This window comes from Sceloporus occidentalis, unplaced genomic scaffold (assembly GCF_023333645.1).
Source record: "Sceloporus occidentalis isolate IW3139 unplaced genomic scaffold, rSceOcc1.0.p SCAF_13, whole genome shotgun sequence".
Classification (NCBI taxonomy): domain Eukaryota; kingdom Metazoa; phylum Chordata; class Lepidosauria; order Squamata; family Phrynosomatidae; genus Sceloporus; species Sceloporus occidentalis.
Genome location: NW_028316993.1, coordinates 14339495 through 14367453, shown reverse-complemented (window position 1 = coordinate 14367453; position 27959 = coordinate 14339495). Strand labels below are relative to the sequence as shown.

At 43.0% G+C, this 27959-nt stretch overlaps 1 protein-coding gene across 1 annotated transcript in view; it reads right to left on the bottom strand.

Annotated features, from left to right (window-relative positions):
• Nucleotides 1-23126: 23126 nt before the first annotated feature.
• The window catches only part of LOC149305053 (uncharacterized), a 31565-nt gene continuing 26732 nt past the window's right edge, over nucleotides 23127-27959 (bottom strand). Inside the window, exons 29-32 of the mRNA XM_089478473.1 lie at nucleotides 27098-27152; nucleotides 26081-26269; nucleotides 25441-25518; nucleotides 23127-24942 (exon numbers count right to left, since the gene is read on the bottom strand). Coding sequence (XP_089334599.1) covers nucleotides 24737-24942; nucleotides 25441-25518; nucleotides 26081-26269; nucleotides 27098-27152 — 528 coding nt within the window. The 3' untranslated portion in view covers nucleotides 23127-24736. The remainder of the gene's footprint in view (nucleotides 24943-25440; nucleotides 25519-26080; nucleotides 26270-27097; nucleotides 27153-27959) is intronic.

Sequence of the window (27959 nt, the reverse complement as noted above, 5' to 3'; positions counted from 1 at the left end):
GGTTGGATATCTTGCAAGTGTTTGATTGGAAACAAAGCTCTGTATGCATCTGTTGTTGTTGTGTGCCTTCAACTCGTTTCCAACTCATGGCAATCCTAAGGCGACCCTACCATGGGGTTTCCTTGGCAAGATTTGTCCAGAGGAGGATTCCTTTCCCCTGAGGCTGAGAGAGAGTGACTTGCTGAAGGTCACCCAGTGGGTCTCACAGCCAAATGCGGAATCAAACCCTGGTCTCTAGAGTCGTAGTCCAATGCTCAAAAAAAAGATGCCATGCCAGCTTGCAGCATGTGCCCCATCCAAAAGAGGACATGCACACATACAGATACAGTCCACTTTTACCAATGCAATATAGAGAAGGGTTCAGGTACCAATTTCCCATTGATTCAGTGAGTCTACTCTAGACAGAACTAACAGCTGGATCCTGAAACTTCTTGTTAGTCCTAACTGGAACAGAGCCATGGAATCAGTTAGATTTATCTATGGATTGACTCAGGATACAACAACTGACCGAGTGAGTCTACTCAACAGGATTCCAGCTTAATAGGTCTACAATTTTCTAAAAGTCTTTCCACATGGCACTGAGATGGCCATAAGGTGGACATCAAGTGAGAGCGTTCTACTTCCTAGCATGAAGAATTGTTCCTGGGAGAACCCTGACAGATCGGTATCACGGTGCAAAAGTGCATGGACATAAACGGTCCTTTCCCTCCTCAAGTGGAGTCAATTATTTTCTGTAGGCCTCCTTGGGGACTCTGAAAGATGGAGTAGAAGCTGGGTCAATCACTCCATCAAATGTGTCCTTCCCGTTGCAACGCCTCTATGACAAGAGGTTTCTTTGCGGCAAACGTAGCGCAAGCTGGAAGGGGAAAGAGTTTTATCAGGCGAACGCTCTTGTCGTGACCTCCACCATTGCCCTGCTGCAAGCTGCGCTATCCTTTGTCTTCCGCGTGGAAACCAATCCCGTTGAAGTGACATCTCCCCTTAACGAACAAATTACTAGCTGTTCCTCCAAGGGAAGGCATCATATCCGCACCAGAGGACAATTGACTGGCTGTCATGTCCTACTTGGGGCCCGGTAGCTTTTGTTGTCGATTCCTATCAAGAGAGGCGTCCATCAAGAGCTCTCCCTCGAAGAGACTTCGTTACCTATACATTATTAAGAGTTGCCCTTCATTCTACAAAGAGGATCACTGGGGTGAGAAATATCCTCGGAGGTCAGAGAAGGCAGGCTTCATCCTTCATCGTAAAGACTCCTTTTGTCGCAAGATGTCAGAAAGTGCCAGACCCCAAATGGAACTTTGAAAGAGTCCAGTTCAAAAACTGGATGTAGTCCCAGGCCTCTCTAAGGGCCTGCCCAGTACTGGAAACTGGGTTCTCATGTTACTGCTATATCATAAGCTTTGTTGTCGTTGTTGTTGTTGTTGTTAGCTGCCTTCGAGTAGATCTCAACTCATGGTGACCCTCTGAGTGAGACATCTCCAAGACCCCTTATTCTCCACCGGTCTGGTCAAGTCCTGCAGGTTCAGGCCCTGTGGCCTCCCTGATAGAGACTTTCCATCCAGCATGTGGTCTTCCTCTCTTTCTATTCCCTTCTACCTTCCCTAGCATTGTTGCCTTTTCTAGTGATCCATGCCTTCTCATGATGTGTCCAAAGTACGGCGGCCTCAATAGAGTCATCTTGATTTCCAGGGAGAGTTCAGCTTTGATCTGTTCTAGGACCCATTTGTTTGGCCGTCCGTGATATCCTCAGCATTTTTCTCCAGCAGCACATCTCAAATTAGTTTCTTTTTAACCGCTTTCTTCGCTATCCAGTTCTCACATCTATACATGGTGATAGGGATGATCCCAACTTTAGTATCCAGAGTTCTATCTTTGCACTTTAGGATCCTGTCATAGCTGCTCTTCCCATTCCTAGACTTCTTCTGATTTCTTGACTGCCGTCTCCATTCTGATCAATGATTGATCCAAGGTATAAGAAATCTATATTTTGATTTATTTCCTATCTAGGTTGAATTTATGTAACTCCTCCATGGCTATTATTGTTGTTTTCTTTACGTTCATTAGTAAGCCTTCCTTTGCACTTTCTTCATTAACTTTTCTTAGTAACTGTTCCAAACCTATGTTGTTCTCTGCTAGTAGTATGGTGTCATCTGCATATCTTGTTAGTCTTTCCTTCCTCTGATTTTCACTCTTCCTTCTTCTGAGCCTAAGTCTGCTCTTCATAGGGTATTTTCAGCATACAAGTTGAACAAATACGGTGATAAAATGCAGCCTTGCCCCTTTGCCAATGGGAAACCATTCTGTTTCTCCATATTTTGTCCTAACAGTAGCCTCTTGATACTGGCCACTAATACAAGTTAATTCTTCCATGCCACTGGAAAGCTGTTAACATTTGGCCATGATGCTAACAAAGACTCTAAAACCCATCTGCCTGCCAGCAGAGGCCCAGCTCACTACACAAAGAGTTCTCATAAATCCCCCAAAAGCAGGGCCACTGCTTTTCCAAGCACTGCCCCTAGCTGTGTCTGCACTACAGAAATAATCCAGTCTGACACCACTTTAACTGCCTTGGCTCAATGATATAGAATCCTGGGACTTCCATTTTTGTGAGCTATTTAGTTGTCTCTGTCAGAGAGCTCTGATGCCACAACAAACTACAAATCCCATGTACTGGCTGAGGCTGGTGGGAGTTGTAGTCCATCACCATCAGGAGGGACTACAGCTTTTTATGTTCAATAGCTTTTTGTGGGTTTTTCAGGCTATGTGGCCATGTTCTAGAAGAGTTGACTCCTGACGTTTCTCTGAAGATGCCAGCCACAGATGCCATCAAAACATCAGGAATAAACTCTTCTAGAACATGGCCACATAACCCGAAGAACCCACAAAATGGGTGTGGATGCTTGCCGTGAAAGCCTTCGATTTCACACTGTGCCCAATCTTCACCTTTGGAGAGTACTTGTATATTGTGCCAATATACTTGAATGCCAAAGTTTACGGGGGGGGGGGGGGGGGATGCCAGCGAAGATGTGTTTTGGCTAAAAAAAAAATACGTTCCCTACATTTCATCTAAGCCCCTGCTCAGTCTAACCATTATTTAAGTTTCACATTCAACTCTTTCCGTGCTTAAATATTTCTCCTTGCGTACCGCAACACAAGGATGCATTTCTGAAGATCTGTTTGGCAGATAGAAAAGCCACTAAGGTCTCCAATAAAATTCTATTTTCCCTGCATATGCCCCTTTCCGTTCCTCTCCCCTGACCTGATAAATGTATTATGACTTCCAAATACTGTTTGCTGCTGTTGGGGGATAGCTATTAACCTATCCCAAGCTTACTAAATGATTTATGAATTAAATATAAACATTGTGAATTTATAATGGCTCATAAACATTTAATCCCCTTATGTGAAACACACATCTATATATTCACAAGTCGACTGGAGCCAGACTGTGAATGGGCAAGATCTGGCGAGGAAGAGTAGAGTTTGTCTGGTCTATCTTCCAGAAATGGTTCGCATGTTGTCTTTTACCATCCTCAGCTTATGCAAGAGCTTCATTGACTGACATTCTCAGGTGAAAATGCTTCTTTCTGCTGCCAATTTCTGGAGATAAAAATCTGTTGCAAACACAGGGGCAACTCAGACTGTTACAAACAAACAGAGAACAAGAGTGAGAGAGCAGTTGATAACCATATTTTAAGCTTCATTTTTGTGGTTGTTGTGTGCCTTCAAGTCATTTCTGACTTATGGCGACCCTAAAACAACCAGCATGGTGCAGTGGCTTGAGTGTTAGAGTACGACTCTGGGTTCTATTCCCAGCTCAGCCACGAAACCCACTGGGTGACCTTGGACATGTCGCACTCTCTCAGCCTCAAGAGAAGACAATGGCAAATTGCTTCTGAACAGCTCTTGCCAAGAAAACCCCATAATACATTCACCTTAGGGTCGCCATAAGTTGAAATGACTTGAAGGCACACAAGAACAACAACAAGGCAACCCTAGCATGGAATTTTCTTGGAAAGACTTGTTCAGGAGGGTTTCCCTTTGCCTTCTTCTGAGAGACTGGAACTTGCCCAAGGTCACCCCATGGGTTTCTATGGCAGAGCGGGGATTCGAACCCTGGTCTCTGGAGTCATAGCCCAACACTGAAACCAGTACACCATGCTGGTTCTCTTCATTCAGTTAACAAGGGCAAAATTCAATCACTAGTCCCACATTCAACTTCTTTCCCCACTGTGCCAAAGAGCAGTCTGTAGTTGGTCCTCCATATCCATGCATTCTTTATCCACAGATTCATCCATCCACAGCTTGAGACCATTTTACGACATCGTTGTATTTAATGGGACTTGAGCATCCATGGATTTTAATATCTATGGGGATGTCCTGGAGCCAAACCCAGCAGATAGCAAGGCCTCGCTGTGCTTTGGCTTTCAAAGAGCTCTTAGCTTTTGTCCAGTACCATCTCTGTTAACAGCAGCTTCCAAAAATTAAAGATGTTGTTGTGATGCTGTACCAAAGCAGGTCATGGTTTGGTGGGGCACTTGGAGTTTTTTCATTGGTCCTTAAATGAAAGCATTAAGAATCTTTGTTGTAATAACATCTTCATCTTCTCCTTCTTTTTTTCTCTCCTTTCTGCTGCATCTGTCCAGCTTCATTGCTCAACCGTAACACTTTCAGAGACAAGAGTGGTCTTTGCTGTCCCAGCGTTGCGTCTCAGTGCCACATCTCTGGACGTGGGTGGTTTTCACAATGGGCTGGAGACTTGGGACATGAATTAGCCCCACTAATGAAATGTCAGGATGAGTTTGCAAGCCCTTGTCACACAAAGGGGTCAGGGTTGACGGTGCTTGAGAGAGTCTGTTCGGTCCCTCGATACAAGAAATAACTTTGTCAGTTGAGAAACCAAAGAAAGAAAGGAAGAGGAAGAGGGATAGAGGTGTAGTTTAGAAAATATCACCTGGCATTCTGCATTGCAGTTACAGATTTGTGATCTAGAATTATGGATCCATAGAATCATGGAACCATTAAGTTGGAAGAGACCACAAGGGCCATCCAGTCCAACCCTATTCTGCCATGCAGGAACTCACAATCAAAGCATCCCCAACAAATGACAATCCAGCCTCCAAGGCAGCATATTCCACTATGAAATAGCTATTACTGTCAGGAAATTCCTCTTAATGTTGAGGTGGAATCCCTTTTCCTGTAGCCTGCTTTCATTGTTCCATGTTCTATTCTCTAGAGCAGCAGAAAACAAGCTTGTTCCATCCTCAATATGACATCCTTTCAAATATTTAAACAGGGCTATCATATCACCTCTTAACCTTCTCATCCCCAGGCCAAACATACCCAGCTCCCTTAGTCTCTCCTCATAGGGCATGGTTTCCAGACACTTCATCCATCTAAAGAGTCTCCTTGTCCTGACCCTCGAGAAACCCACAGCTCCATTTATCAAATATTCTTGAATATCCTTTTCATCCCAACGTTGTTGGTTTTTTTGCCCTTTGATGACAGTGAAAATAGGCCACCAGAGTCAGCAACCTCACTTTGCCTAAAGTGAGGCCCCTAACATTGGAATCACTTTTGCAGGCAAAAGAAGCCCTCCTTCATCAGATGAGGGAGAGATCTGGAAGAAGCAACCCTAATGCGTCTCTGTAGGGAATCTTCCGGATCGATCATCCCGCTTCCCCTTCCAGCGTCGCCCTCTTAACTCGAAATCCACCACCTCCTGCCACCCTAAGCTGCCCCCTTGCCAGCTGCTTCCTATTCGCACCAACTAATTAAGTTCATAAGGCATCAGACGATCAGCTGGCGGCCCACAAGTCATTGTGTTTAATCATGCACTAATGGCGGTTTCTTGGCAATAATTACAAGATAACAGTGTTTGCAGGCTGTAATCAGAATGATTCCCATAATTAAGACAGCCGTTTCGCAGCGCGTTCTGTATCATCTGCCACCTCCCCAATCCTCCCAACCTCCCTTTTGTCGTGCTGATGGTCATGAACATCAGGGGGGACCTTTTCAAAGGAGGAGAGCAGGCAGGCTTTTTAAAAGCCCCAGAGGTCACCTCCTTCCCGGTTGACCTTGCTAATTGAAGCTGGAGGAGGGCGATGCTTTCCGAGATTCGGGTTACGGTGGGTGGGGTCGTCTGACCGTGGAAAGAGTTTTAACCTTTCGCATTCAGACAACGTACTGCAAGTGGGCAGAATGATCAGTCCTGCCTATCGGAAAGGTCTCCCCAAGCTGGCATTTCAATGGAGCTCCATTCACTGACGATCCAGAAAAAATAATGTGCTTTTGGAAACCTTCCGGCCCTGGTCCTCTCAATGACATATCCCAGGTGTGGTCAAACAATGGCCCACAAATTGCAAGTGGTCCCTGAATGTCCCACACAACACCCCACAAAAATATCTTCCGTATTTAATTTTGGTGATATTTGCAGGCAATGTTTAACCCAAAACCACACACAAAGGCCTCCAAATGCGTGAAAGGAAGCATAAATACCGCCACCATCCTCACAAATAGAACCCCTCAATAGTTCAGTTCTTCTCTGCAGCCCTTCTCAAAATGGAGACAGGTGGTGACATGATATCGCTTCCTGTCGACATTTTGAGTGGAACTGAAGAGGAAAACTGTGGTCTGTCAGCTTGTGAAGAGGGGTGAGGTTTGTCAGCGGGAGCCAGAAGGAAAAAATTGGCCCCGTGAATGTGGGGGGGGGGGTCAAATAAAAAGACACTCTCCTTTTTATCTTAGAGAACACCTCTCTAGGAATCTCCAGCTCCTCCAGTGCAACTCTATGGTCAACGTCTGCTGGAGGTCGATCATAGAATCATATGCCTGAGGACCTACAAATGCCTAGAAAAGTGTTTTCTCTAGGACCTTCTAGGTTTTCCAGTGAAATTCTATGGTCAACATCTGCCAGATGTTGACCAAAGAATCATGCTGGAAGACCTACAAATGCCTAGAAAAGCATTTTCACTAGGAAATTCGAGGTTCTCCAGCATAACTTCATGGTCAACGTCTTGCAGAGTTGCGCAGGAGGACCTAGAGATTCCTAGAGAGAACAGATTAATCAAAACCGCAAATAATCAAATCTGCAAAAGACAAAGCCGCAAATGTGGAGGGCCAACTGTATAAACCCAACAAACATCTCATACATAGCAAGTGTTAAGATATGGCCTCATCCCCCTTCTCCCTCTCTCTTTTTCTCTGTTTCTTGTCTTATCGTTTATCACACTGGGGCTAATTTTGGTATTAAAGAGAGATTAAAGCGCATTTAAAGCATCCCGCTAATAAAGCAAAAATGGTGAGTAATTGCGCGAATGATTATCACACACAATTGCTCAAATAAAGTGATATTGGAAATGCATTGTCGCTCAAATCCCGAAAGTAAAAAGATGTGCGTCAGTGCTCCTTTGTGACCACTTTAATGGTAGGTTTTGCACGACATTGTGGGAAATCGTTACGTGTAATTGCACAATTTTTCTGGCATATTCATGGGATAAACTCCCGATCTCCTTTAGGTGATAAACTCACAACACTCAGCCTCTCCTCCTCCCTGTTCTTGAGATATCATTATGCGAGGAGGCAGAAATTTAATGATGCAAATAGGTTCTGGGGCTAGGCTGCATTGAGCCCCAGCTCAGATCCAGCCCTTGCTGTTTCGTATGAGAATGTCCTATCGCCCTCCAGAGATGCTGACCGCACTACTTTTCAGATTCATGGATCAAATCCGATTATATCTTAGATATGAACTGATATTCAATCTCTCTCTGGGAGAACTTGAATTAATTCAGACGATCGCAAGTCCAAGGGCAAAAAAAAATAATAATAATAAGATGAACATTTAAGGCAGAGTTGGGGACCCTGTATCATTATTAAGCCTATAAACCCAAGGAAAGGACAAATCAGTCAAGTCAAGTACTGACAGCAAATCCCAGCTACTTTTTCAAGGGCTGTAGATGATCAAATGGGGTGGCCAACTCCATCAAGATGCCAGAGTGTTTATTTTCCTCTTCCATTTCTCTCAAAGGCTGCCTCTGCACTGCAGAAATAATGCAGTTTGGCACTGCTTTAACTGCCTTGGCTCAGTGCTAAAGAATCCTGGGATGTGTAGTTTTGTGAGGTATTTAGCCTTTATTTAGAGCTGAAGGTACCATTAATCAGCCTCATAGCTATGCCTTGAGTGCAGGATCTCACGTTTTATATATTCTGCCATTTTTGTCCTAGTCTGAGGGTACATCTACACTGTAGAAATGATGCAGTTTTGATACCACTTTATGTACCTCAGCTCCATTCTATGGAATCCTGGGATTTGCAGTTTTACAAGGTCTTCAGCCTTCTCTGCCAAAGTGTGCACCAAACTACAAAGCCCAGGTTTCCATAGAATGGAGCCATGACAGTTAAAGTGGTGTCAAACTGCATTATTTCTAGTTGTTCCAGGTTGCATTTAACTGAACATAGGACATCTTTTCAGAGCTACGGGAAGTTACTTTTCCAAGACAGTCCTTAAAACGTTTACTGTTTGAACCACAAGAACACGGCCATCGAAGATGCAGGGAATTGCTGTCATTTTTTCCTGGTTTATGGTGTAGTTTTGTTTTGGTTTTTACTGTCATTGCAATTTTAAATGTTTTATGCCGTTTTAATTGACTGTATGTTATATGTAATTGTTTCAGCTTCTAACTTTGCAAACCACCCGGAGGGCAGCTTTGCCTCAAAAGGCAGTACACAAAAGCTTTTAGCAGAGTAAACAATGTTCAACACAAAAAGTGTGGAATCGTGTTCAGGGGACAAAGTATATGAGAAGGAGAGATCTTTTGCATGCAGGAGGGGAAAGAAACGCACCCTGACTCTTTTCATCTGAGAGAGAGAGGAAAGAAGGAAGGAAGGAAGGAAGGAAGGAAGGAAGGAAAGAAGGAAAGAAAGAAAGAAAGAAAGAAAGAAAGAAAGAAAGAAAGAGGAAACCTCCTGGAGAGAATTGATTTGCCTGATTAGTATGAGCATCACATGTTTGGCAATCCCATCAGCCAAGATGACTGACACTTTGGAAAAGATAACCTTTTCACTATCCCAGAATCGTAAAAACTCAGAAAATGTCTTATTTTCTGCTGTAATGTATTATTTTTCTTCCCTCTAACCATCAGCCGTCTTTACCATCCGCCCAGACCTCCTCAGGAAGGTCTTCTTCAGTGGCGCTATTTTCAACAGTCAACGTGACATTTCCAACATAGCTACAAACATAAAAATACAAGCCATACAAACAGTGCGTGCAATAATAACAATAATAACACTAATGAAAATCCATATAAAGTGTAACTACTCTGCAACTGTATAGGCTTACCACATACAGATAGGTCCAAGTTTATGCCGGGGTTGTCTTCTTGGACTTATGCTATAAATTGAGACTGATGTACATGGTGGGGAGCCATCTCCATAAGGAATCTTTGGAGAGCAGACAGATGCGCTCTGACAGAACTTTGTGGCTGAAGCAGCCAGAAAGTTAGCAATTTTATTCAACCCACCAGAAGTTTTAAAGAGATTTAAAGCATAACACATCAAAGCTTGACTTCTCTAGGCCAGGGAAATAAATGTAGATGCTCTCCAGAGGGACCAGAAGAGGCAGCGACTGCAGATCCCAAGGGGGCTTGTCTGGGGTGAGAGGACTTGTCATTAGTTCTTCTTCAAAGGTGCATAGAGACAGAGAGAAACTGATAAGAACAGCCTTCTTCTTCTGCTGTGCCTTCTCCAGAAGGCTTCTGAGGTGGAGAAAACACATCAGGAGAGAAAGAGAGACGTAGCACATCTCTCACCACTGCATTTTAATCTGCTGTCTTTGAGAGACGATATTAAAAATCCCCTTTTTTGGAGAGAGATTGTCCGTGTGATTCTGGACAGATTGAAACACATACTGTTGTATTGTATGTTCTACAGAGATTTAAGAACTGACATTATTTCTCCAATCCTTCACGAACAACCAGGTGGCTCTGAAGCTTTTTGTATGTTCTTATTGTTATCAGATACTAACCCTGATACTAATATTTAAAGTCGCCAAATGTTGTGCTGCAGCAATAAGAGTTAGACAAATGATGTTGGCTACAGGATAAAGGCAATACATATAGCTATAATCCCTTCGAAACTTTTATCACTTAAAAACATGGCAGCTCCAACTAATTTTAACATGCCATTTTATACTTTTATAGTTGTGTTCCATACACATTTGTAACCTATATTCAGCTGTTTCTAGATAGGGGATAAGTGCTATACATATAGCTGTAATCTTCCTTCCAGCAACGAGACTGCAGTTACAATCATGGGCCTGTTACAGACTGCCAAAATAAAGCTGCTTCAGCTCTCTTTGGAGGTATGCTATTTAAATGATGCATGCACCCTAAGAGTCTGGAGGTTGCACCAAAGCCACACTCCATTCCTAAGCACTGGAGTGCAGCTTTGGTGCAGCTTCCAGATTCTTAGGGTGCATGCATCATTTAAACAGCATACCTCCAAAGAGACCCGAAGCAGCTTTATTTTGGCAGTCTGTAACAGGCCATGAATTCTCCAACTCAAGACGCATCTTCTCTGGGGCCACAACAAACTATACTGCCTAGGATCCCATAGCACTGAGCCATGGCAGCTAAGACGGTGGTGTCAAACTGCATTAATTCTGCAGCATAGATGCAGCTTTAGGCAAGTAAAAGAAACCTAAGAAGTAGCCACTGGGCAGAATTAAAGCAGCTTGACACCCACTTTAACTGTCATGACTCTATCCTGTGAAATCTTGGGGTTTGTAGTTTGGTGACGGATTCAGCCTGGTCTGTCAGAGAGCTCTGGGGATTCGTTGTTGTTGTTGTTGTGTGCTGTCAAGTCATTTCCGTCTTATGGTGACCCTAAGGCAAACCTATCATGGAGTTTTCTTGGCAAGTTTGTTCAGAGCAAGTTTGCCATTGCTATCGTCCAAGACTGAGAGAATGTGGTTTGCCTAAGGCCACCCAATGGGTTAATATGGCCAAGCTGGGATTCGAACCCTGGTTTCCAAAGGCATAGTCCAGCCTCAAACCACTACACCATGCTGGCTCCCCCACCAAACTACAAATCCCAGGATTCCATGGGATAAAGCCATGACAATCTGGATATCTCTGAACCTCACCCTCTTATTCCGTCAGCCATGAAATGGGCATGGAGGGTTTGCAGCAGCAGGTCCAGGAGATATTGAGTGGACAGATGAAATCTAGCTCCACATGTGGAACTATTATATCCTGCTGAACCATACAGGATCTTGGCCAAAGTAAGAAGGCATTGGGATGCTGTTGGACTGCAGCTCCCAGCATTTTTCACCATCAGCTATGGCTGCCGGGATCTGCAGTCCAACAAAATCTGGAGTCTCCATGATTCCAACTAGTGGATTCAACCACGGATACACCACTTGTGATACTTCAGATGTTGTTGAAGTGTCCCTCCCACCATCCTGCATCACTACTTTTTCCAAACTGGAGCTGATGGGAGCTGCAGTCAAACAACATCTAGATGTCCATGAGTTGCCTAGTTCTTCATTTTAAAAAAAGCCAGGTGACTATAACCCCACCAGGAAAGCAAAACATATTCAAAACACATCTCCCATTTAAGACGCTTGAGACATCACCATCTCTTTAATATTATTTTTTTTCCTCTCTTCTCATTACAGGAACGGAGAAAAAGGACAAGCCACTCCTAAATTGAATGGAACAGGCAAAATGATGGGAAGGCGGTCCACACAGTCAGCAATAAATTCAGCTAATAGCCATTTAAATTTTAAAAGGGAGCATTGAAAGCACTAAGGGAGTTTAATAAAAGAATGTTATGGAGAGAGTTGGCCGGAATAAAAATATATTTTTCTTTGAAAGAAAGAAAAATGCAATTTCCCCATGTTCAAGCTCAGATTGCATATTTATCTTCATGCCACAAGCTCCATTCGTTTGGCCCAGATCTACATCTAAGTGAAATCTTTGGACCGGATGTATGGCCTCATGTTTAGAACGGCATATCCATCGCTGGAGTCAGTGCTATCAGAAGATCTTGTTCCTTCTCACAATTACCTTCTGAAATATTGGCGATGTCAAAATAAGAAGGGCTCCTTTTTTTCATATGGGATGGTCTTGTCAAAAGGTGATAAGTTCTTGATCTCAGATTTATATGTTAATCCCCAAAAATTAAAAGTAGAGTTTGTAACGTGATCAGAAATATTATAATTGAGCACTGGACTATGACTCTGGAAACCAGGGTTCAAATCCCGGCTTAACCATGTCAACCCACTGGGCAACCTTGAGCAATAACATAAAATAGAATAAAAATAAGTCACACTCTCTCAGCCTAATGGGGAGGCAATGGCAAACCCCCTCTGAAGAAACTTGCCAAGAAAACCCCACGATAGGTTGGCCTTAGAGTCGCCATAAGTCGGAAACGACATGAAGGCACATAAAACAAATATGGATGAAGAACTGGAGAGTAAATATGGATTACTTCTTGGATATATAACAACAGCATTAAAAATACCATTTGCTCAAACTTCAAAATAGACTGAATAACATTGTTTTTTGTGGATTTTTCAGGCTATGTGGCCATGTTCTAGAAGAGTTTATTCCTGACGTTTCGCCAGCATCTGTGGCTGGCATCTTCAGCTACAGATGCTTGTGAAACGTCAGAAATAAACTCTTCTAGAACATGGCCATGTAGCCCAAAAAAGCCACAAAAAATGATAGAAGCCTTTGACTTCACATTGGACTGAATAACAATGATGGAGGAATGATGGATTGTTTAGGCCTCAGAGTTAGCCCAAATGACCAAAATAATGTGGGTTCTAAAGAGTAAGCCAACTGAAGACTTATTTGAAAGACTGGAAACCCTTTATGGATTTCCTTTTAGCAATGAAACAATATAACCGTATGTGGTTATGCTTTTTTTTACTAGGGTTATTTAGCTGGGTCTGTAATGGCAGAATAATAATGTCGTCTCCTTGTTATGTTTCTTTCTCATTACAGTCAGGCTTGGGGGAGGTCAGAGCCCTATCGTGTATTCGTTCTTTGTCCTCTTTTTGTTTTTCACCCTGCCTTTTCATTTTCAGAATGCATATTTGCTTGGCTGTAAATGGGATTTATGTTTACGTTAAATGCTACATTCATGTTAAATGTTCATGTTGCAATTAATAAAAAATGGAATCAGAAATAAACACAATTGCCTTCTGCGGTCCTCCCTTAAGACCCATTAATAGGGTCGGGCGGAATAAAGAGATAACGATTTTTCCCCAGCCCTTTTCAGTCATCCGATAATGAGGATAATGAAGCACCAGGGGGAAATTTCAGCCTTACTTTTCTGCCCTCCGGCCTTCATGTGTGTGTTACAGAGCATCCTCATTCACACTTGTATGCAAACTGGCTTCAGTGCATGCATATCCAACCAACATGGAGGAGATCCTGAGATCTTTTCCAGAATACAGACAGCAGACAACGTACTGTGCCTCTGAAAAAATGTGGGGACTGAAGGAAGTTAAGTTTTGGTGCATCTCCATCTCTTATACCAGATACCTAAAGAAAGGAAAGGACTGGACACTACCTCCTAGCTCTAGACTAGATTGGCAGAAGAAAGTTTTGGATGGATCACATCCAAACTACACTTGTCCTTCCATATTCGCTAGGGTTAGGGGCAGAAGACCCCTGTGAATGTGGAAAAACCGCAAATAACAGAAACACCATGTTTTTACCTGAGAGGACATCTCTCTAGGAATCTCTAGGACCTCCAATGCAACTCTGTGGTCAACGTCCGACAGACACTGACCATGGAACTGCACTGGAGAAGCTACAAAGGCCTAGTAGAGTAATCTCTCCAGGAATCTCTAGGTCTTTCAATGCAACTTATAGTTAGTTCACCATAGAGTTGCACTGGAGAACCTAGAGGTCCCTAGAGAGAACATGTTAATCAAATCCGTGAATAATCGAATTCGCAAATATCAAAGCCTCAAATATGGAGGGATGAGTGTAGTGCAATGGTCCCCATACTTTGATCCTCCAAGTATTTTGGACTTCAACACCCAGAAACCTAGACAGTTTGGCCAAAAGTTGGGGATTCTGGGAGCTGAAATCCAAAATATCTGGCGGGCCAAAGTTTGGGAACCACTGCTGCTTGCACCTCATTGGTCACTTACCGAATAAAACATGTGCAGTACAGTTGTTGTTGTTGTTGTTACATCTATACTAAAACCCAGAGCAAATTCGCCACCATTACCAATATGGGAGTTATTGTACGTATCCGTCTGTAACCTCCTTTATGACCAAGAGGAACATGTGTCAAAACATGAAGCAGATGTAGCCATGGCTTGGAAAAGTTACATCTCTGAATGGCAAATTCCAAAATCCTCTGACTGAGAGATTCTGGGAACTACAGTGCAAAGGATTAGGTTCCCCACTCTCTGGATGGAGTATGGCTCTTTTAAACTGTAAATGCCATCCTGCCAACCTTAGGACAAGCTCATGCTGCTAAATGCTCACAATTGGGGGTCTTTAATTACAGGACAATTCAGGTTCCCTTGTTTCTATGGCTTTCAAGAGGGAATGCAAAAAGTATTAGTTATCATAACCAAGAAACTGGAAGAAAACAACAATATGAGGGCAGCAAAGTGCTCCCAGCAGAGTACTGCAAAATATTAAAAAGAAATCTCTAAATCGATTTAGCCTGCAATGACCGGTGTCAGCTCTCCAGGGGACGAAGTTGATACTATCACCATGCAAAACCACAGCTCTGCTGCATCACCTATCCATATTTGACAAGGCCGTCCCATTTAAACCTCTGTCGTCCCACTTTTTCAGTTGCTTGTAAACAATGTCCCAGTTGTTCTCTTCCCCTTCCATTTTCCCCTCCACCCTGCATTTATTTCAGTTGGTACAAACTGAGTCCAAAAACCAAAAATGAATTGCACTCACTTATCTCAGCTGAGGAGAGAAGGGAGTGGTACCTTGTCCCTCCCAATGTATGTATGCGTGTTGTGCGCCTTCAAGTCAATTCCGACTTATGGCAACCCTATAGCGAAACTACCATGGCTGATTCATGGCAAGGTTTGTTCAGAGGAGGTTTGCCATTGCTTTCTTCTTGAGGCTGAGAGTGTGTGACTTGCCGAAGATCACCCAGTGGGTTTTCATGGCTGAATGAAGAATCAAACCCTGGTCTCCAGAGTCCAACACTCAAACCACTACGCCACACTGGCTCTCTTCCCAATAGACTCAGGCACAAGCAAACTCCTGAAGCCTCTCCTAGATTGTCTATCCTTCTTCATTAATAACTTGTAGCACCTTGACTACACTCTGGTGTTGTTTGGCCATATATGTTCTGGTTTTCATCTGTGAAGTGTTGGGTGGTATGCACTTGGATGGACAAACATTGTCCATAGTCCACACAATTCCCACCCGTGGCTTAGGGGATTCAGGGCATGTTGTGGGCTCCATAGTAATGGCACTGTCATTGCTTCCCTCCAACAGTTGCGGCTTGATGCGACTGCCTCGCTCCACTTAATAGCAGAGCTGTCCTCAATTTCTCCATGGGCAAACTCACGCGGCACAGTGTTTTGAGTGTTGGATGACATAGAAGACCAGGGTTCGATTCCCAGCTCAGCCATGAAGCCCGTTGGGTGACCTTGGGCAAGTCACATACTCTCAGCCTCAGGGGAAGGCAATGGCAAACCTCCTCTGAGCTGATCTCGCCAAGAAAACCACTTTGAGTCACCATAAGTCAAAAACAATTTGAAGGCGCACAACTAGAACAACTCGATGACATGGCTGGGGTCACTGAAGACCCTGAAAGCAATCAAATGGCTTTGGTATCCTTTTGGGAAGTCAGAATTTAGTGCTCTGATGTCTAGCACTCACAGCTTCAGGTTAAAAAATGAAAGTTTCACGGAGCCATTTTACAGGCCTAGTTCTTCTGGATGCCAAAATATCAAGGCTGTGCTCTGCTGTGCGGGAAGGGGATTGAAGAAGTGGAAGGTATACACTGAAATATGAGGAGGAAAAGAGGTACACCAAGAGCTGGGCAAGCACTTTAATTAAAACATAATCTTTTTTAATCTGCTCAGGCACTGTCCTCACCAAGCACTTGCCTTGTAAAGGTATGATAAATCCATCTTTAATCATTTCCGCTCTGTAGCCGTCCACCAGCTAGAGTTGCCAGAGATTAGTCAGTCTTCCAAAGGGTGAATGAAAAACCGTCCCTTTTGTGTTGTTTTATATAACCCAGCTAATTAATTTGGAGCCCAAGTTCCTAGCATGCGTCTGGGTTAAGATTGAAAAGTCTGGTGGAAACACATTGGAAGCCAGTCGCAGAACCAAATGGCACATGCCTTTGCATGACGAAGGACATGATTTGGACCCTGGATGTGGGAATGCTTTTTGACTGAAATGTTCAAAATCTTCCAACTTTGGAAAGTTATAGTCCCATCAAGTTACTTTTAGGGGTCTGGAATCTAGTGCTAAGGCCACCGTACCTAGAATTCTGTAACCCGCCTCAATACATAGGGAGAGTCAGGATATAAATAATTGATGATGATGATGATGATGATGATGATGATGAAAAGAAAAGAGTCTTTGCCATGCATAGTTTTCTACTTCTCTAGCCCTTTAAAAAAGAAGAAGAGGAATGGAGGGCTAGCCAGGGTGATCATAAAACAAAATCCAGAAGCAAAGGGTGCATTGTGGTGATGCCTTTAACAGACCGATCCAAACATGCAAAATGAATGTACCAACTTTCAAAGCTTCCTCATTAAGCAAACGTGGCGAAAACCAACGGAGGACTAAGTATATTACCGGTTTGAAATTGCAAAGACATTCTTATGTGTGTGAGCATGCGTTCCCAATTTATATATTTAAGACTGAATGCTGGTCTCGGATTTTCAGAGATCTTACGTGATCCACAAGCACTGGGAAGTTGAGAAAGTTTGAGGGATACTATTATAAACTGAAAAGCGGAAAATATCAGGGACTTGTCCTGGCCCAACACACACACACACCCTTCCTTTTCCCCATTTTAGTTCTCCTTTGCTCACCCAATCGCTCTGGTCTTTGCCATACCAAAGTTGTGTAAGACCTTTCTTGTTTTCTGGAATTTATTCACTTTCAAGCATGCCATCTTTGGAGAGGGAACATTGCCCCCTGGCAGTCAGCAGAGTAAGAGCACCCAGCTTTGATTTGGTTGGGGTTTGGGGGCATCTCTGAAGATGCCACCCACAGATGCTGGCGAAGTGTCAGCCATAAACTCTTCTAGAACATGGCCACATGGCCCGAAAAACCCACAACTATGGATTGTCTCCAAGAATTGTTTTGCTTCAGGTCGTCTGCAATTTCATTTGTAATTCATTTGTGATTTTATTCTACTGCTGTTGTTTTTAAAAAGAATACTGCTTTACGGGCCCCGGGGTCCAGAAAAGCAATTTATCAAGATCCTTAGCAAATGATCAATACAGAATTCAGACTAACCTTCATTTGTTTATGCATTTATTTAACTTATATCAGGGATGTAGCTAGGATTTTAGGAAGGGGGGGTCCAGACTAAGTGCTACCATTATAATGGGGCTTGGGTGCGGCGGCGCAGCAGCACACGCCATTCGTTTTTCTAATGGAAGAGGGGGGTCCGGACCCCAAGAACCACCCCCCCCCCTTGGCTACGTCCCTGCTTATATCCTGCCTTTCTCTCAGTATGGAACCCAAGGAGACACATGTTATAAATAACTAGTTCTTTGTAATTAAATCATTTTTCCAGTACTGAGGTATGATAACATTACGCTCTCAATGTAACTTAAGAAGGGATTTTGGTTGCTTTGAGAAATGGTGACGCTTTTGTGGGTTTAAAAAAATGTAACTGGGACAACTACTCAGAGCTTGGGACTATAACTGTGTAGCTAATTCCTGTTTTAAAGCAACTTACCACGTCTTCAGTAATTCATAATACATATAACCCATCATAGTTGGGGATGTAACATTCATGCATTGTGCTTAAAGGCATCGCCAGGAGTTGCCCTTTCAAACATCACCAAGGCGCACAAGATGTCAAAGGTATGCAAAAAATGCATGTATTAAGGGAAAGTAAATAGAAAAAATGCCTATATTTATAAAAGTAATATACAAAGGTATGCGAGGTGACAAATCTATGTATAAATATGTGTTATCAGGTCTATGGAATAAAATACTCAAATATTTGGAGAATCCCATGCCAAAATGGATATGATTTGCCACTGAAACATGCCCAAAAAGGGATCTTAGGAGGCCTAAATCCAATGGAAATCTCCAATCGTAAAAAAAAGTATACAAAAATGCATGTATTAAGGGAAAGTCCACTGAAAAATACATCTATTAATGAAAATAATATCCAAATATATCAGAAAAATCTTTGCCCAAAATGTGAGTATTACATAAAATCGAATGAAATGTATTTTTCCTGATATATTTAGGATTCCATAGCATTGAGCCATGGCAGTTAAAGTGGTGTCAAACTGAATGGTAATGAGATCCAGCATGGTATAATGCTTTGAGCATTGGATTATGATCATGGAGATCAGGGTTCGATTCCTCTCTCAGCCATGGAAACCTATTGGCTGACCTTGGGCAAGTCACAAACTCTCAGCCCCAGAAAACCCCAAGACAGGTTCATCTTAAGGTGCATCCACACTGAAGAAACAATCCAGTTTGACACCACTTTTACTACCTTAGCTCAGTGCTATGGAACTCTAGGAACTGCCATTTTGCAAGACATTTAGCCTTCTCTGTCGAAGAGCTCTGGTATCACAACAAACTACAACTCCGCTTAAGATAAGTTCCTAAATTGGAAACAACTTGAACGCACAACAACAAACTGAATACCAAACCAATATAACTGAATAGCAAATCAATAAATATAATTGATTCAATAGGTCGACACTCATTTTATCCATCCCTAACTGTTGCAGGAGAAAACCTTGGATTTATTAAGGTAATTGAGAAATGGACTTTGTTCTCAAATCCAAGAAGATGTGATATTGGGTAATGATCCCACCAAACCTTCCATCCAACTGCTTCTTTGACCACCTGAATTGATATTCAGAGCCGTTCGTTCAAGGTGTCCATTACAATTAAAGCACCTGCACGCATTCATTTTTTAAAATAAAAAAACATTTGGCAAACTCGCTTTCAATTTACCCCCGAAGCTGGAGATGACAAAGCCATGGCAAGGCAGTTTCTTCACCTCCTTGTACCAAATGATTTATTATTATTTGGGTTGAAGTTTGGAGGCTCGCCTGGCCTTTGCGCTCCTGCAGAAATCCTCCAATTCTAATCTCTCTCCCCTGTCGCTTTAATGGCATCCAATCTCCTATTTATACAATGAATATTTATGAAGGTCCTTAATGAAGAAGATGGAGCATGCGAGGGAGAGAAGGAAAAGGAAAGGGGGGGTCTGTTCATATTTGCCGTTTGTCAGATGCACCGCAGCACCTCCTTAGTATGCAAGCGGCTTAATTTCTTGATTAAATTTCATCTTACAAATACGATAGTGGAAATTAACTTCCACCTTTTTTTTCCCAAGGAAGAAGGGGCAGAGAGAGCCAAAGGAATCAAATATGCACTTTTCCGAAGGGGCTGCATCCGCACTGCAAAAATAATTCAGGTTGACACCGCTTTCACTGCCATAGCTCAATGCTATGGGGATTTGTAGTTGTGTGTGAGTGGCACGGTTCAACCAGACCCAGGAGTCAGGGCTGGCCCTATCATTAGATGAAGCGAGGCAACTGCCTCAGGCAGCGGATGCTGTGAGGCAGCAACATCAATAGCAGCAAGTTCCTTATCGATAGGAGATTGGGAGCCCTGATTTTCAGGGTTAGTGGATCCATTCTTGGACTCATTTTTTGTGTCTTTTTCGGGCTATGTGGCCATGTTCTAGAAGAGTTTATTCCTGATGTTTCGCCAGTATCTGTGGTTGGCATCTTCAGAAATCGCTAGCGAAGCGTCAGGAATAAACCCTTCTAGAACATGGCCACATAGCCAAAAAACCCACAAAAAACTATTGATGCTGGCCATGAAAGCCTTCGACTTCACATTCTTGGACTGCTGCCACACTGCAGAATTGATGCAGCTTGACTCCGATTTTTCTGCCATGGCTCCATCTTAAGGAATCCTAGGATTTGTAGTTTTCTGCGCTCTCGGACAGAGAAAGCTAAATATCTCACAAGACTACAATATTTTATAGTATTGAGGTATGGCAGCTACAGTGGTGTCAGCGTGGATTATTTCCGCAGTGTGGATGAAACCAGGGTGGCCCAATTGAGCCCCCTTTTTATGGCAGGGGTCACCCAACAAGACACACAGGTGCTTTTATGCACCCACCACACTTCCTTTCCTAGGGAGAAGGGTCAAGATTAGTCCATGCCAAGGCTTTGGGGAGCATAGGATACCCACAGGAGTGTCCTGCTTACCTCTCCTGAGGGCAGCACGGAAGGGGAGTATACCAAGGAATAATCCAGAGTCCAGTCCAAAAGTAACACAATACCAGTCAGTCAGTCCCAGCAAAGGGTAGAGGCAAGAGTGTAGTCACAAGGCAAATTCAGGGGATCAGATAACAAGAATCATGGATCAAACAACACAGGAACAACAAGACTGTTTGTTGGCTGCAAAGAACCTCTGCAGCTGGAGGTCTTTTAAAAGGCCTCTGCTTCTCTCAGCTGAAACCTATTAGCTCTCCTCTTGGCTTCTAGCCTGGAAGAGCCTCAAAGACCCCTTGATCTGTCTTCGCTCCACAGGTCTTAGCACCTGCAGCCTAGAATCCATAGAGTTTGTTTCTCCCTCTGCAGCTTCCTGAACCTCCTATGATAGCTTTTGAGATGTTTAAAGAGTGTGATCATGTTAACCCATCAAAGTCTTATCTTCACCAAGCTGGACATGCCCAGGTCCTTCAACCTCATATGTTTTGTTGCCCATACTTTGTATCCCCCTTGTTGTCCTCCACTGAACCCACTCCAGCTTGTCTATCAGAACTGGACGCAGGACTCTGGATGAGACTTCACCAGAGCAAAATATAATTTGATTATATACATTATATACCCATTCCACCCATTGATGAAAAGGGCATTATAAATAGACATTATTATTATTATTACCATCACTGTTATTGTTATTAGTGGGACTACTGCATCTCTTGACTTAGAAACTCATACCAAGTATGGATTCACTTTCAGTGGTGCAAAGGGAAATTTTGCAGTTTTGCTCTTCATTATAGTCCCTAACCATCCTCACACACCCCAGAAAATTCAAACATGCACGCAGCTGCCTTAACCCACAGCAAAGCATCAGTTCTATTATTTTTCCCTCTCTGTCATGAGTAGACATTTTTTAATGCTAATAGGGCCTTTATTGCCCATTCATGACTGTTGCTACAGGGACAGCACAGAAGAATATATTATTGCTGGCAAAACTTGTTTCCACCCCCAGCTAAAATAAGGACTACAGATAAACTCAGAAAAGGGCAGGTGTATCCATGTTGCCCATAAAATTCCAAAATCCATATTCTGATAACAAGGGTCAGCCCCTGGTGATGTCATATGTATTGAGCCAAGGAAAAATAGTTTTTTGTGGGTTTTTAGGGCTCTGTGGCCATGTTCTAGAAGAGTTTATTCCTGACGTTTCGCCAGCATCTGTGGCTGGCATCTGCAGAGAATGGTTCTCTGAAGATGCCAGCCACAGATGCTGGCGAAACGTCAGGAATAAACTCTTCTAGAACATGGCCACACAGTCTGAAAAACCCACCAAAAAATGTGGATGCCGGCCATGAAAGCCTTCGACTTCACATGGAAAAAATACACTGAAATCTTGGCGCTAGCTTTCAAAGTTCAAGCAAACACCAGACAGAGATGTTTTTAAAATCATGCCGCATCAGTGGGAGAGTGACAGTGTTGCTGTCCCCATCTTGTCTTCAGATGGTATAAGAAGAAATGCCGCTTTACAAAGGCACAGCGCTCCTAGGTGGTTGGGTTACAATTTTTGGTCAAGTGTCAATGGCCCAGGACAAGGAGCCAAAAGATTCTTGCGTGACCTTAGCAACCAACATATTTATTTGTGACAGAAGCTTTGATTGACTAGCTTTCATCCAAGGCATGAAGTATTACCCTCTCTTGGCTGATATTTAATGAAGTGGATTCTGCCTTGCCAAGTAGCTGCAGCAATACAAGGTCTGGTATTTAAGGTCTCCAGTGTCTCTTCGTTGGTTGTTGTCGCTGTTGTTTTTTATTACAACACTAGAACCCAACTATCTCAAGAAATTAGTAACAGAGCCAAAGTTCTGGTGCTGAAAATCTCAGAAACTTACTCCATCCCAGCTTGGCCCTAAAAAGATTTCACAATTGGAATCTGAACCAATTTCAGACTCTTGTTTCAACTCTTGTGGCTCTTTTCTTGGCCCTACCATAAAATATCAGCAATATCACCTACTTCTCTTCATTATCACAGAGCCAGAAGGGTCTTCTAAAGCAAATCCAGCTGATCCCCTGAACAGAAGTGAAATCCAGTAAATTAATCATAATTCATCACGAAGATAGTAAATCATTGCACAGAGGTAATTAGCCCTAAAGAAAAATACATTTTTACAAGTCTATTAAACTCAGAAAAGCAGACACGTCCATTAAGTTCATTGACATTTGTTCTTCGTTTTATTGTCTGGTCTGACTAGCTATTTTTGTGGAGGAAAAATATAATGCTTTTTAATTAACATTTATAAAATACCTTTATTTTACAAAGATTTACAGCTTTGGGGAGATGACTCAGGCTGACTCTGTGTACTCCATTAAATAATTAACCACAAATTGCATGTTATTACCAAACAAAAAAGTCATACAAATAAACTTGGGTCGCCCACTACTTCCACATTAAACTCAATAAAGCCTAGCAAAACATGAACAGATTAGACACTTAGGCCTGTTACAGACTGCCAAAATAAAGCTGCTTCAGGTCTCGTTGGAGGTATGCTATTTAAATGATGCATGGGTCCTAAGAGTCCGGAGGTCGCGCCAAAGCCACAATCCATTCCTAAGCACCAGAGTACAGCTTTGGTGCAGCTTCTGGATTCTTGGGATGCATGCATCATTTAAACAGCATACCTCCAAAGAGACCCGAAGCAGCTTTATTCTGGCAGTCTGTAACAGGCCATAGTAGAAGAGGGACTGACACAAGAGAGGAGTTTTGGTGAATCAACAAAATAATGGGTGAATTATAATAGGACCAAATCAGAAGGAGTTCTTCAAGTACAGTAGTAAGGCAAGTTTTATTATGATGCTGTTTTCATGGAGAGATGTCTGTTTAAAGTTTAAGTGGGAGGGAAAATGCATGAAAGGTCTTTATATTGTAAAAAAAACAACCATCTGGCATGTCGTCTTCCTATCTTCCTACCTTTCCTAGCATTATTGCTTTTTCTGGTGTGGCCAAAGTATGACATCCTCAATTTAGTCAACTTGGCTTCCAGGGAGAATCCAGGCTTGATCTGTTCTAACCAAGGAGGAAAGCAGAAAGACTCTAACTGTGGCCAAAAAGAAAGGGGAAAAAAACAGATGAAACGCTTTGAGCGGAAAAGAAAGACAAGAAGCAAAAGAAAAAGAGAGAGAGGAACAAAATCAGAACTAAGACTGCAACTGTTCAACAAGTACTGCCCAATAAAGAGAATTATTGCAACAATCAATGCAAAGAAATATAAGCCAACAACATAAAAGGAAGAACCAGAGATCTCTTCCACAAGATCCAAGAAGTCAAAGAGAAATTTTAACCAAGAAGAAGAGGGACATAACCTAGAGTTCTGGATCTGTAACCTATTCCTTTTTTGGTAAATCTATGTAGTCTTACTGTAAGATTATATAAATGCCACTCCCAAGCCTACCTTAATAACCAGTAACCTCATGTATGAAGAAGAGCTGTTCAATTGCCAAGGCACAAAAGGTAAAGAATTTTTTCAGTTACCTCCCACCCAAAAGCAAGGCTGCAACAATCAGAAGTAGGACTTGTTCTTGTACCTCGATCAGCAGTTGAACAGGCCTCCTTTATTTGATGCAACTGGTGGCTTTTGAGATGGACTGGGAAAGCTGGGCCAGAAGATATCACTTAGTTAAATATACATAACTAGGCAGCTGATGTAGAATATTGGCAGTTATTTCAAGGGATTTCATTCACAGACCTTCTCAGCATGGTACTATTTCATAAAACACCCTAAACTGGTGACATAATAGAAAAGAATGGGACTCTGGAACATGAAAATAAAAATAACAATGGGACTTGGAACCAAGATAAAAGACAAAATACTCCTTCCTTCTCCCCATTACAAAATAATTGGCAACATCATACTCTGGTGAAAAACATGCCTATTTTCATGCCAAGTGTGGAGGAGGCGTTTCAAAAGAACTGGAGTCCAATAGTGAGAAGTTTCCATATCCAAATTACTGATGGGTTTTCCTTTTCCGTAACTCCCTTTGGGTGCCTTTTCATTCAGCTGGAGATAAGCTACTCACAGTGGTCAAGTGTTGCCTTCTTACCAGCAAAACATGAAGGGATAGGTTGATGCCCAAGTAATAGGTAGAGGTTTCTCATCCCAAAGGAGTTGTTTTGTTTGGTGGTTCCCCATCTCTTTGCCCCCCAAGCTCTGGTGTGTTGGTCCCTTAATGCCAATGATGGAGCTTTCGTTGACTTGAAAAAGTCCAGTTTACACCAGAACGTTCCACTGGCAACATTTAGTACGATGGTCCCTTGACAGCACCTGGTTCGGTCATCCGAGCTGAAGCATAGGCAGAAGCTCCTAGGCAGGCGGCCGCTTCGCAGAACCCAGGAAGGCCAGAGGGCCCAGGTAAACCAGGCCGCCCAGCTTCTCCTGGATTACCTGGAAATCCTCGTTCTCCTTCCTTGCCATTGATGGCATGGCCGGGACGACCAGGAAGACCTAGAAGAACAGAACAAAGGCATGATGTCTACCTGTGCATCTTCTACCAGCCTTAGAAAAGTTTTTGCTTTGGATTACAACTCCTAGCATCCTCAGTGGCCACACTGACTTGACCTGAGAGATGCTGGTAGTCCAAAGCATGTAACTTTTTCCCCAAGCTCTGATGTTCTAAACATATACTGCAACCTGATGAGAAACCTGATGACAGTCTTCTTCAGACCTACCATTGGCTAGAAGAGGCACTTCCACAGACTAGTTTAGACCTGGACACAGTGGTTCCCCTCCTTTGTTCTCTTGGTAAATTGTGGTTAGCAAATATGAATTTCCATTTTCCTAACCTCCATGGCATGCGTTCCTTAACCATAGTCCTAATTTCTTAGATCCAAATCTCTCTTTACTTACATTTCTGCAACTGATTCAAACCCTGCACTCCACCATCCTCCAAGGTGGTGCCATTGTCTCATGTTAAACTTCAGTCAACTTCAGCATTGGTCTTACCTGGTATACCTGGTGGCCCTGGCATCCCTTGATGTCCACGGCCTGGTTCTCCCTGCTCTCCTTTCTCACCCCTCTTTCCTGGAGAATTGAAATGGAGAGAAGCAACAGTTGTTAATTTAACATCTCCTGGTTCTGTGCCAGTCCTGTTCATGGAAGGAGAAGATGGCCAAGAGTGTGCAATGGAAAAACACATATTGTTCTTTAGCAGGGATGCAAATATTCACGTTTCGTTCTTCCAAGTGTTTTTAAATAATTTCAAAAGTCTTCCCTCTACTGGTTGAAATTACAAGGGGTTTGAAACACTTTCCAATATAAAAATAAAAATGGGTTTTATGTAAAACACTTGAACCAAGATCCTACCTCATGCAAAATCTGTCCATTGCAAATGAAGGTTCAACCATGTAGGGCATAACGTGTATTACATTACATATTGGACATTAGCCACTGAATGTCTAAGGGGTGCACCCACCCATTCACCCAGAGGACAAGTTCTAAGCACAGTTTGCTGACTGAAATGTCCCAACAAACCATGGCTAACACTAAAGAGGACCCAGAGAGGAGGAGAAGAAACATGGGTCATTTGAACTGGGCCTCAGAGTTTGTGAAAACAGTTTCATTCTCTTTTTTTAAGCACCCTCACCTTTGGGTCCAGTATTGCCAATCTGTCCTGGAGCTCCGATGATCCCTGGGATGCCACGAGAGCCTGTGTGTCCATGTGGCCCTTGTTGACCAGGAGGCCCAGGTGGTCCTGGTGGTCCAGGTGGTCCCATCACACCTGCCCCACCTAAGGCAGCTCTTTTGGCACTCACAGCTAACTCAGCCAGTTGTTCTGTAAGACAGAAAGAGACAAGGGAAAAGCAAAGGTTAATGTAGGCCTTGTCTATATGTTTAACTGTGAGTTCCCTCAGGCTCACTACATCCTGCTTATATGAGATGCAGGACCAAAACTGCCTGGACTGTTTTCATTATGCCCACACCCAATTCACTACCTCCTCCTAACCAGGTGTTGAAAATTGAGGGCCATGGTTCCTTGACTGAATCAACATGAAATGGTTGTTGGTGTTGTCAACTGCAGTCATGTTGACATCAACGTATGGTGACTCTGTGAACAAGAGTCCTCCAAATCTCCTGTTATCAGCATTCCTTCTGCAAAGTTAGAGCCATGGCTTCTTCGATTCAATCAATATGCAAGGTAGTCTTCACCTTTTTCTGCTCCCTTCCACTTATCCCAACATCATCATCTTTACCAGTGAATTAGGCTACCTTGTGATATGTCCAAAATACAACAACCTCAATGTAGACATTTTGGCCTATTCAGTAAAGCTCGATTCGCTCTGACCCATTTATCTGTCTTTTCGGCAGTCTATGGTATCTGTGTAACTCACCTCCAGCACCACGTTTGAATTAGCTGATTCTATTCCTGTCAGCTTTCTTCATTTTCCACTTTTCAAAGGCTTCATCTACACTGCAGAAATAATGCAGTTTGACAGCACTTTAACTGCCCTGGCTCAGTGTTATGGAATTTTGGGATTTGTAGTTTGTTGCGACACCAGAGATCTCTGGCAGAGAAATGACTGGCAAAACTACACACACTGCTTCAATTCTGCAAAGATGATGCATCCTCAGTAATCTTGGCTAGCTCTTCTCATGTACTCACCTTGCAACATTTTCAAGACCACATCCACAATGTGCTGGTCCCCTGTGTCCCTCCCCTGCAAGCAGAAAAAGAGGATATTGAGTCAGATCTTGGCCTAAATCCTGTCATTGGTCCTATCTAGAGGAGACCCGCTGAATCAAAGAGATTTACCTGTGTGTTGATTCATCATTCAACAATTATTGAATGGACCTAGTCTAGTTAGAGCTCTCCCAAAGAAAGCAAACCCTTTGATGTATCCAAATTAGGTCCTCTACAGATCGGCCCTTTGCGGCGCGTCCATGACATGCTAGGGTTGCCTCGGGGTGGCGCACACACATGCCCCACAACCCTAACAGGTCATGCATGCTCCGCCATTACGCAGCGCCTTACACACGGCACATGTAACCATTACGTCACAGCTGCACAGCTTCCATACAGAGCTGCGCAGCTGCGACATATATGCGCCGTCTTTGGCGCTTTGCAGAGCAGCAAAAAGGAGCCGCTTTTTTGAGGCGCCTCTTCTGGGCAGTCTGTACCCCGCCTTAGACAATCATAACACTTTATGACTAGGGTCAAATCTGCACTGCAAAAATAATGGAGTTTGACACCACTTTAACTGCCAAGGCTCAATGCTATGAACATATGGGATTTACAGTTTGTTCTGACACCAGAGCTCTCTGACAGAGAAAGCTAAATATTTCACAAACCTACACATTCCAGGATTCCATAGTGAAGACAGTGCTGTCTTTGAAACCTCCCCAGTTTTTCCTTTGTTTCTTTTGTCTTTTTTAATCATTAAAAATAAAAAGAAAGAAGAGGCGCACAGTGCAATTTAACTTTGAACTGTAGGAAGCCACTTTCTACATGCAAGCATTACACCTAA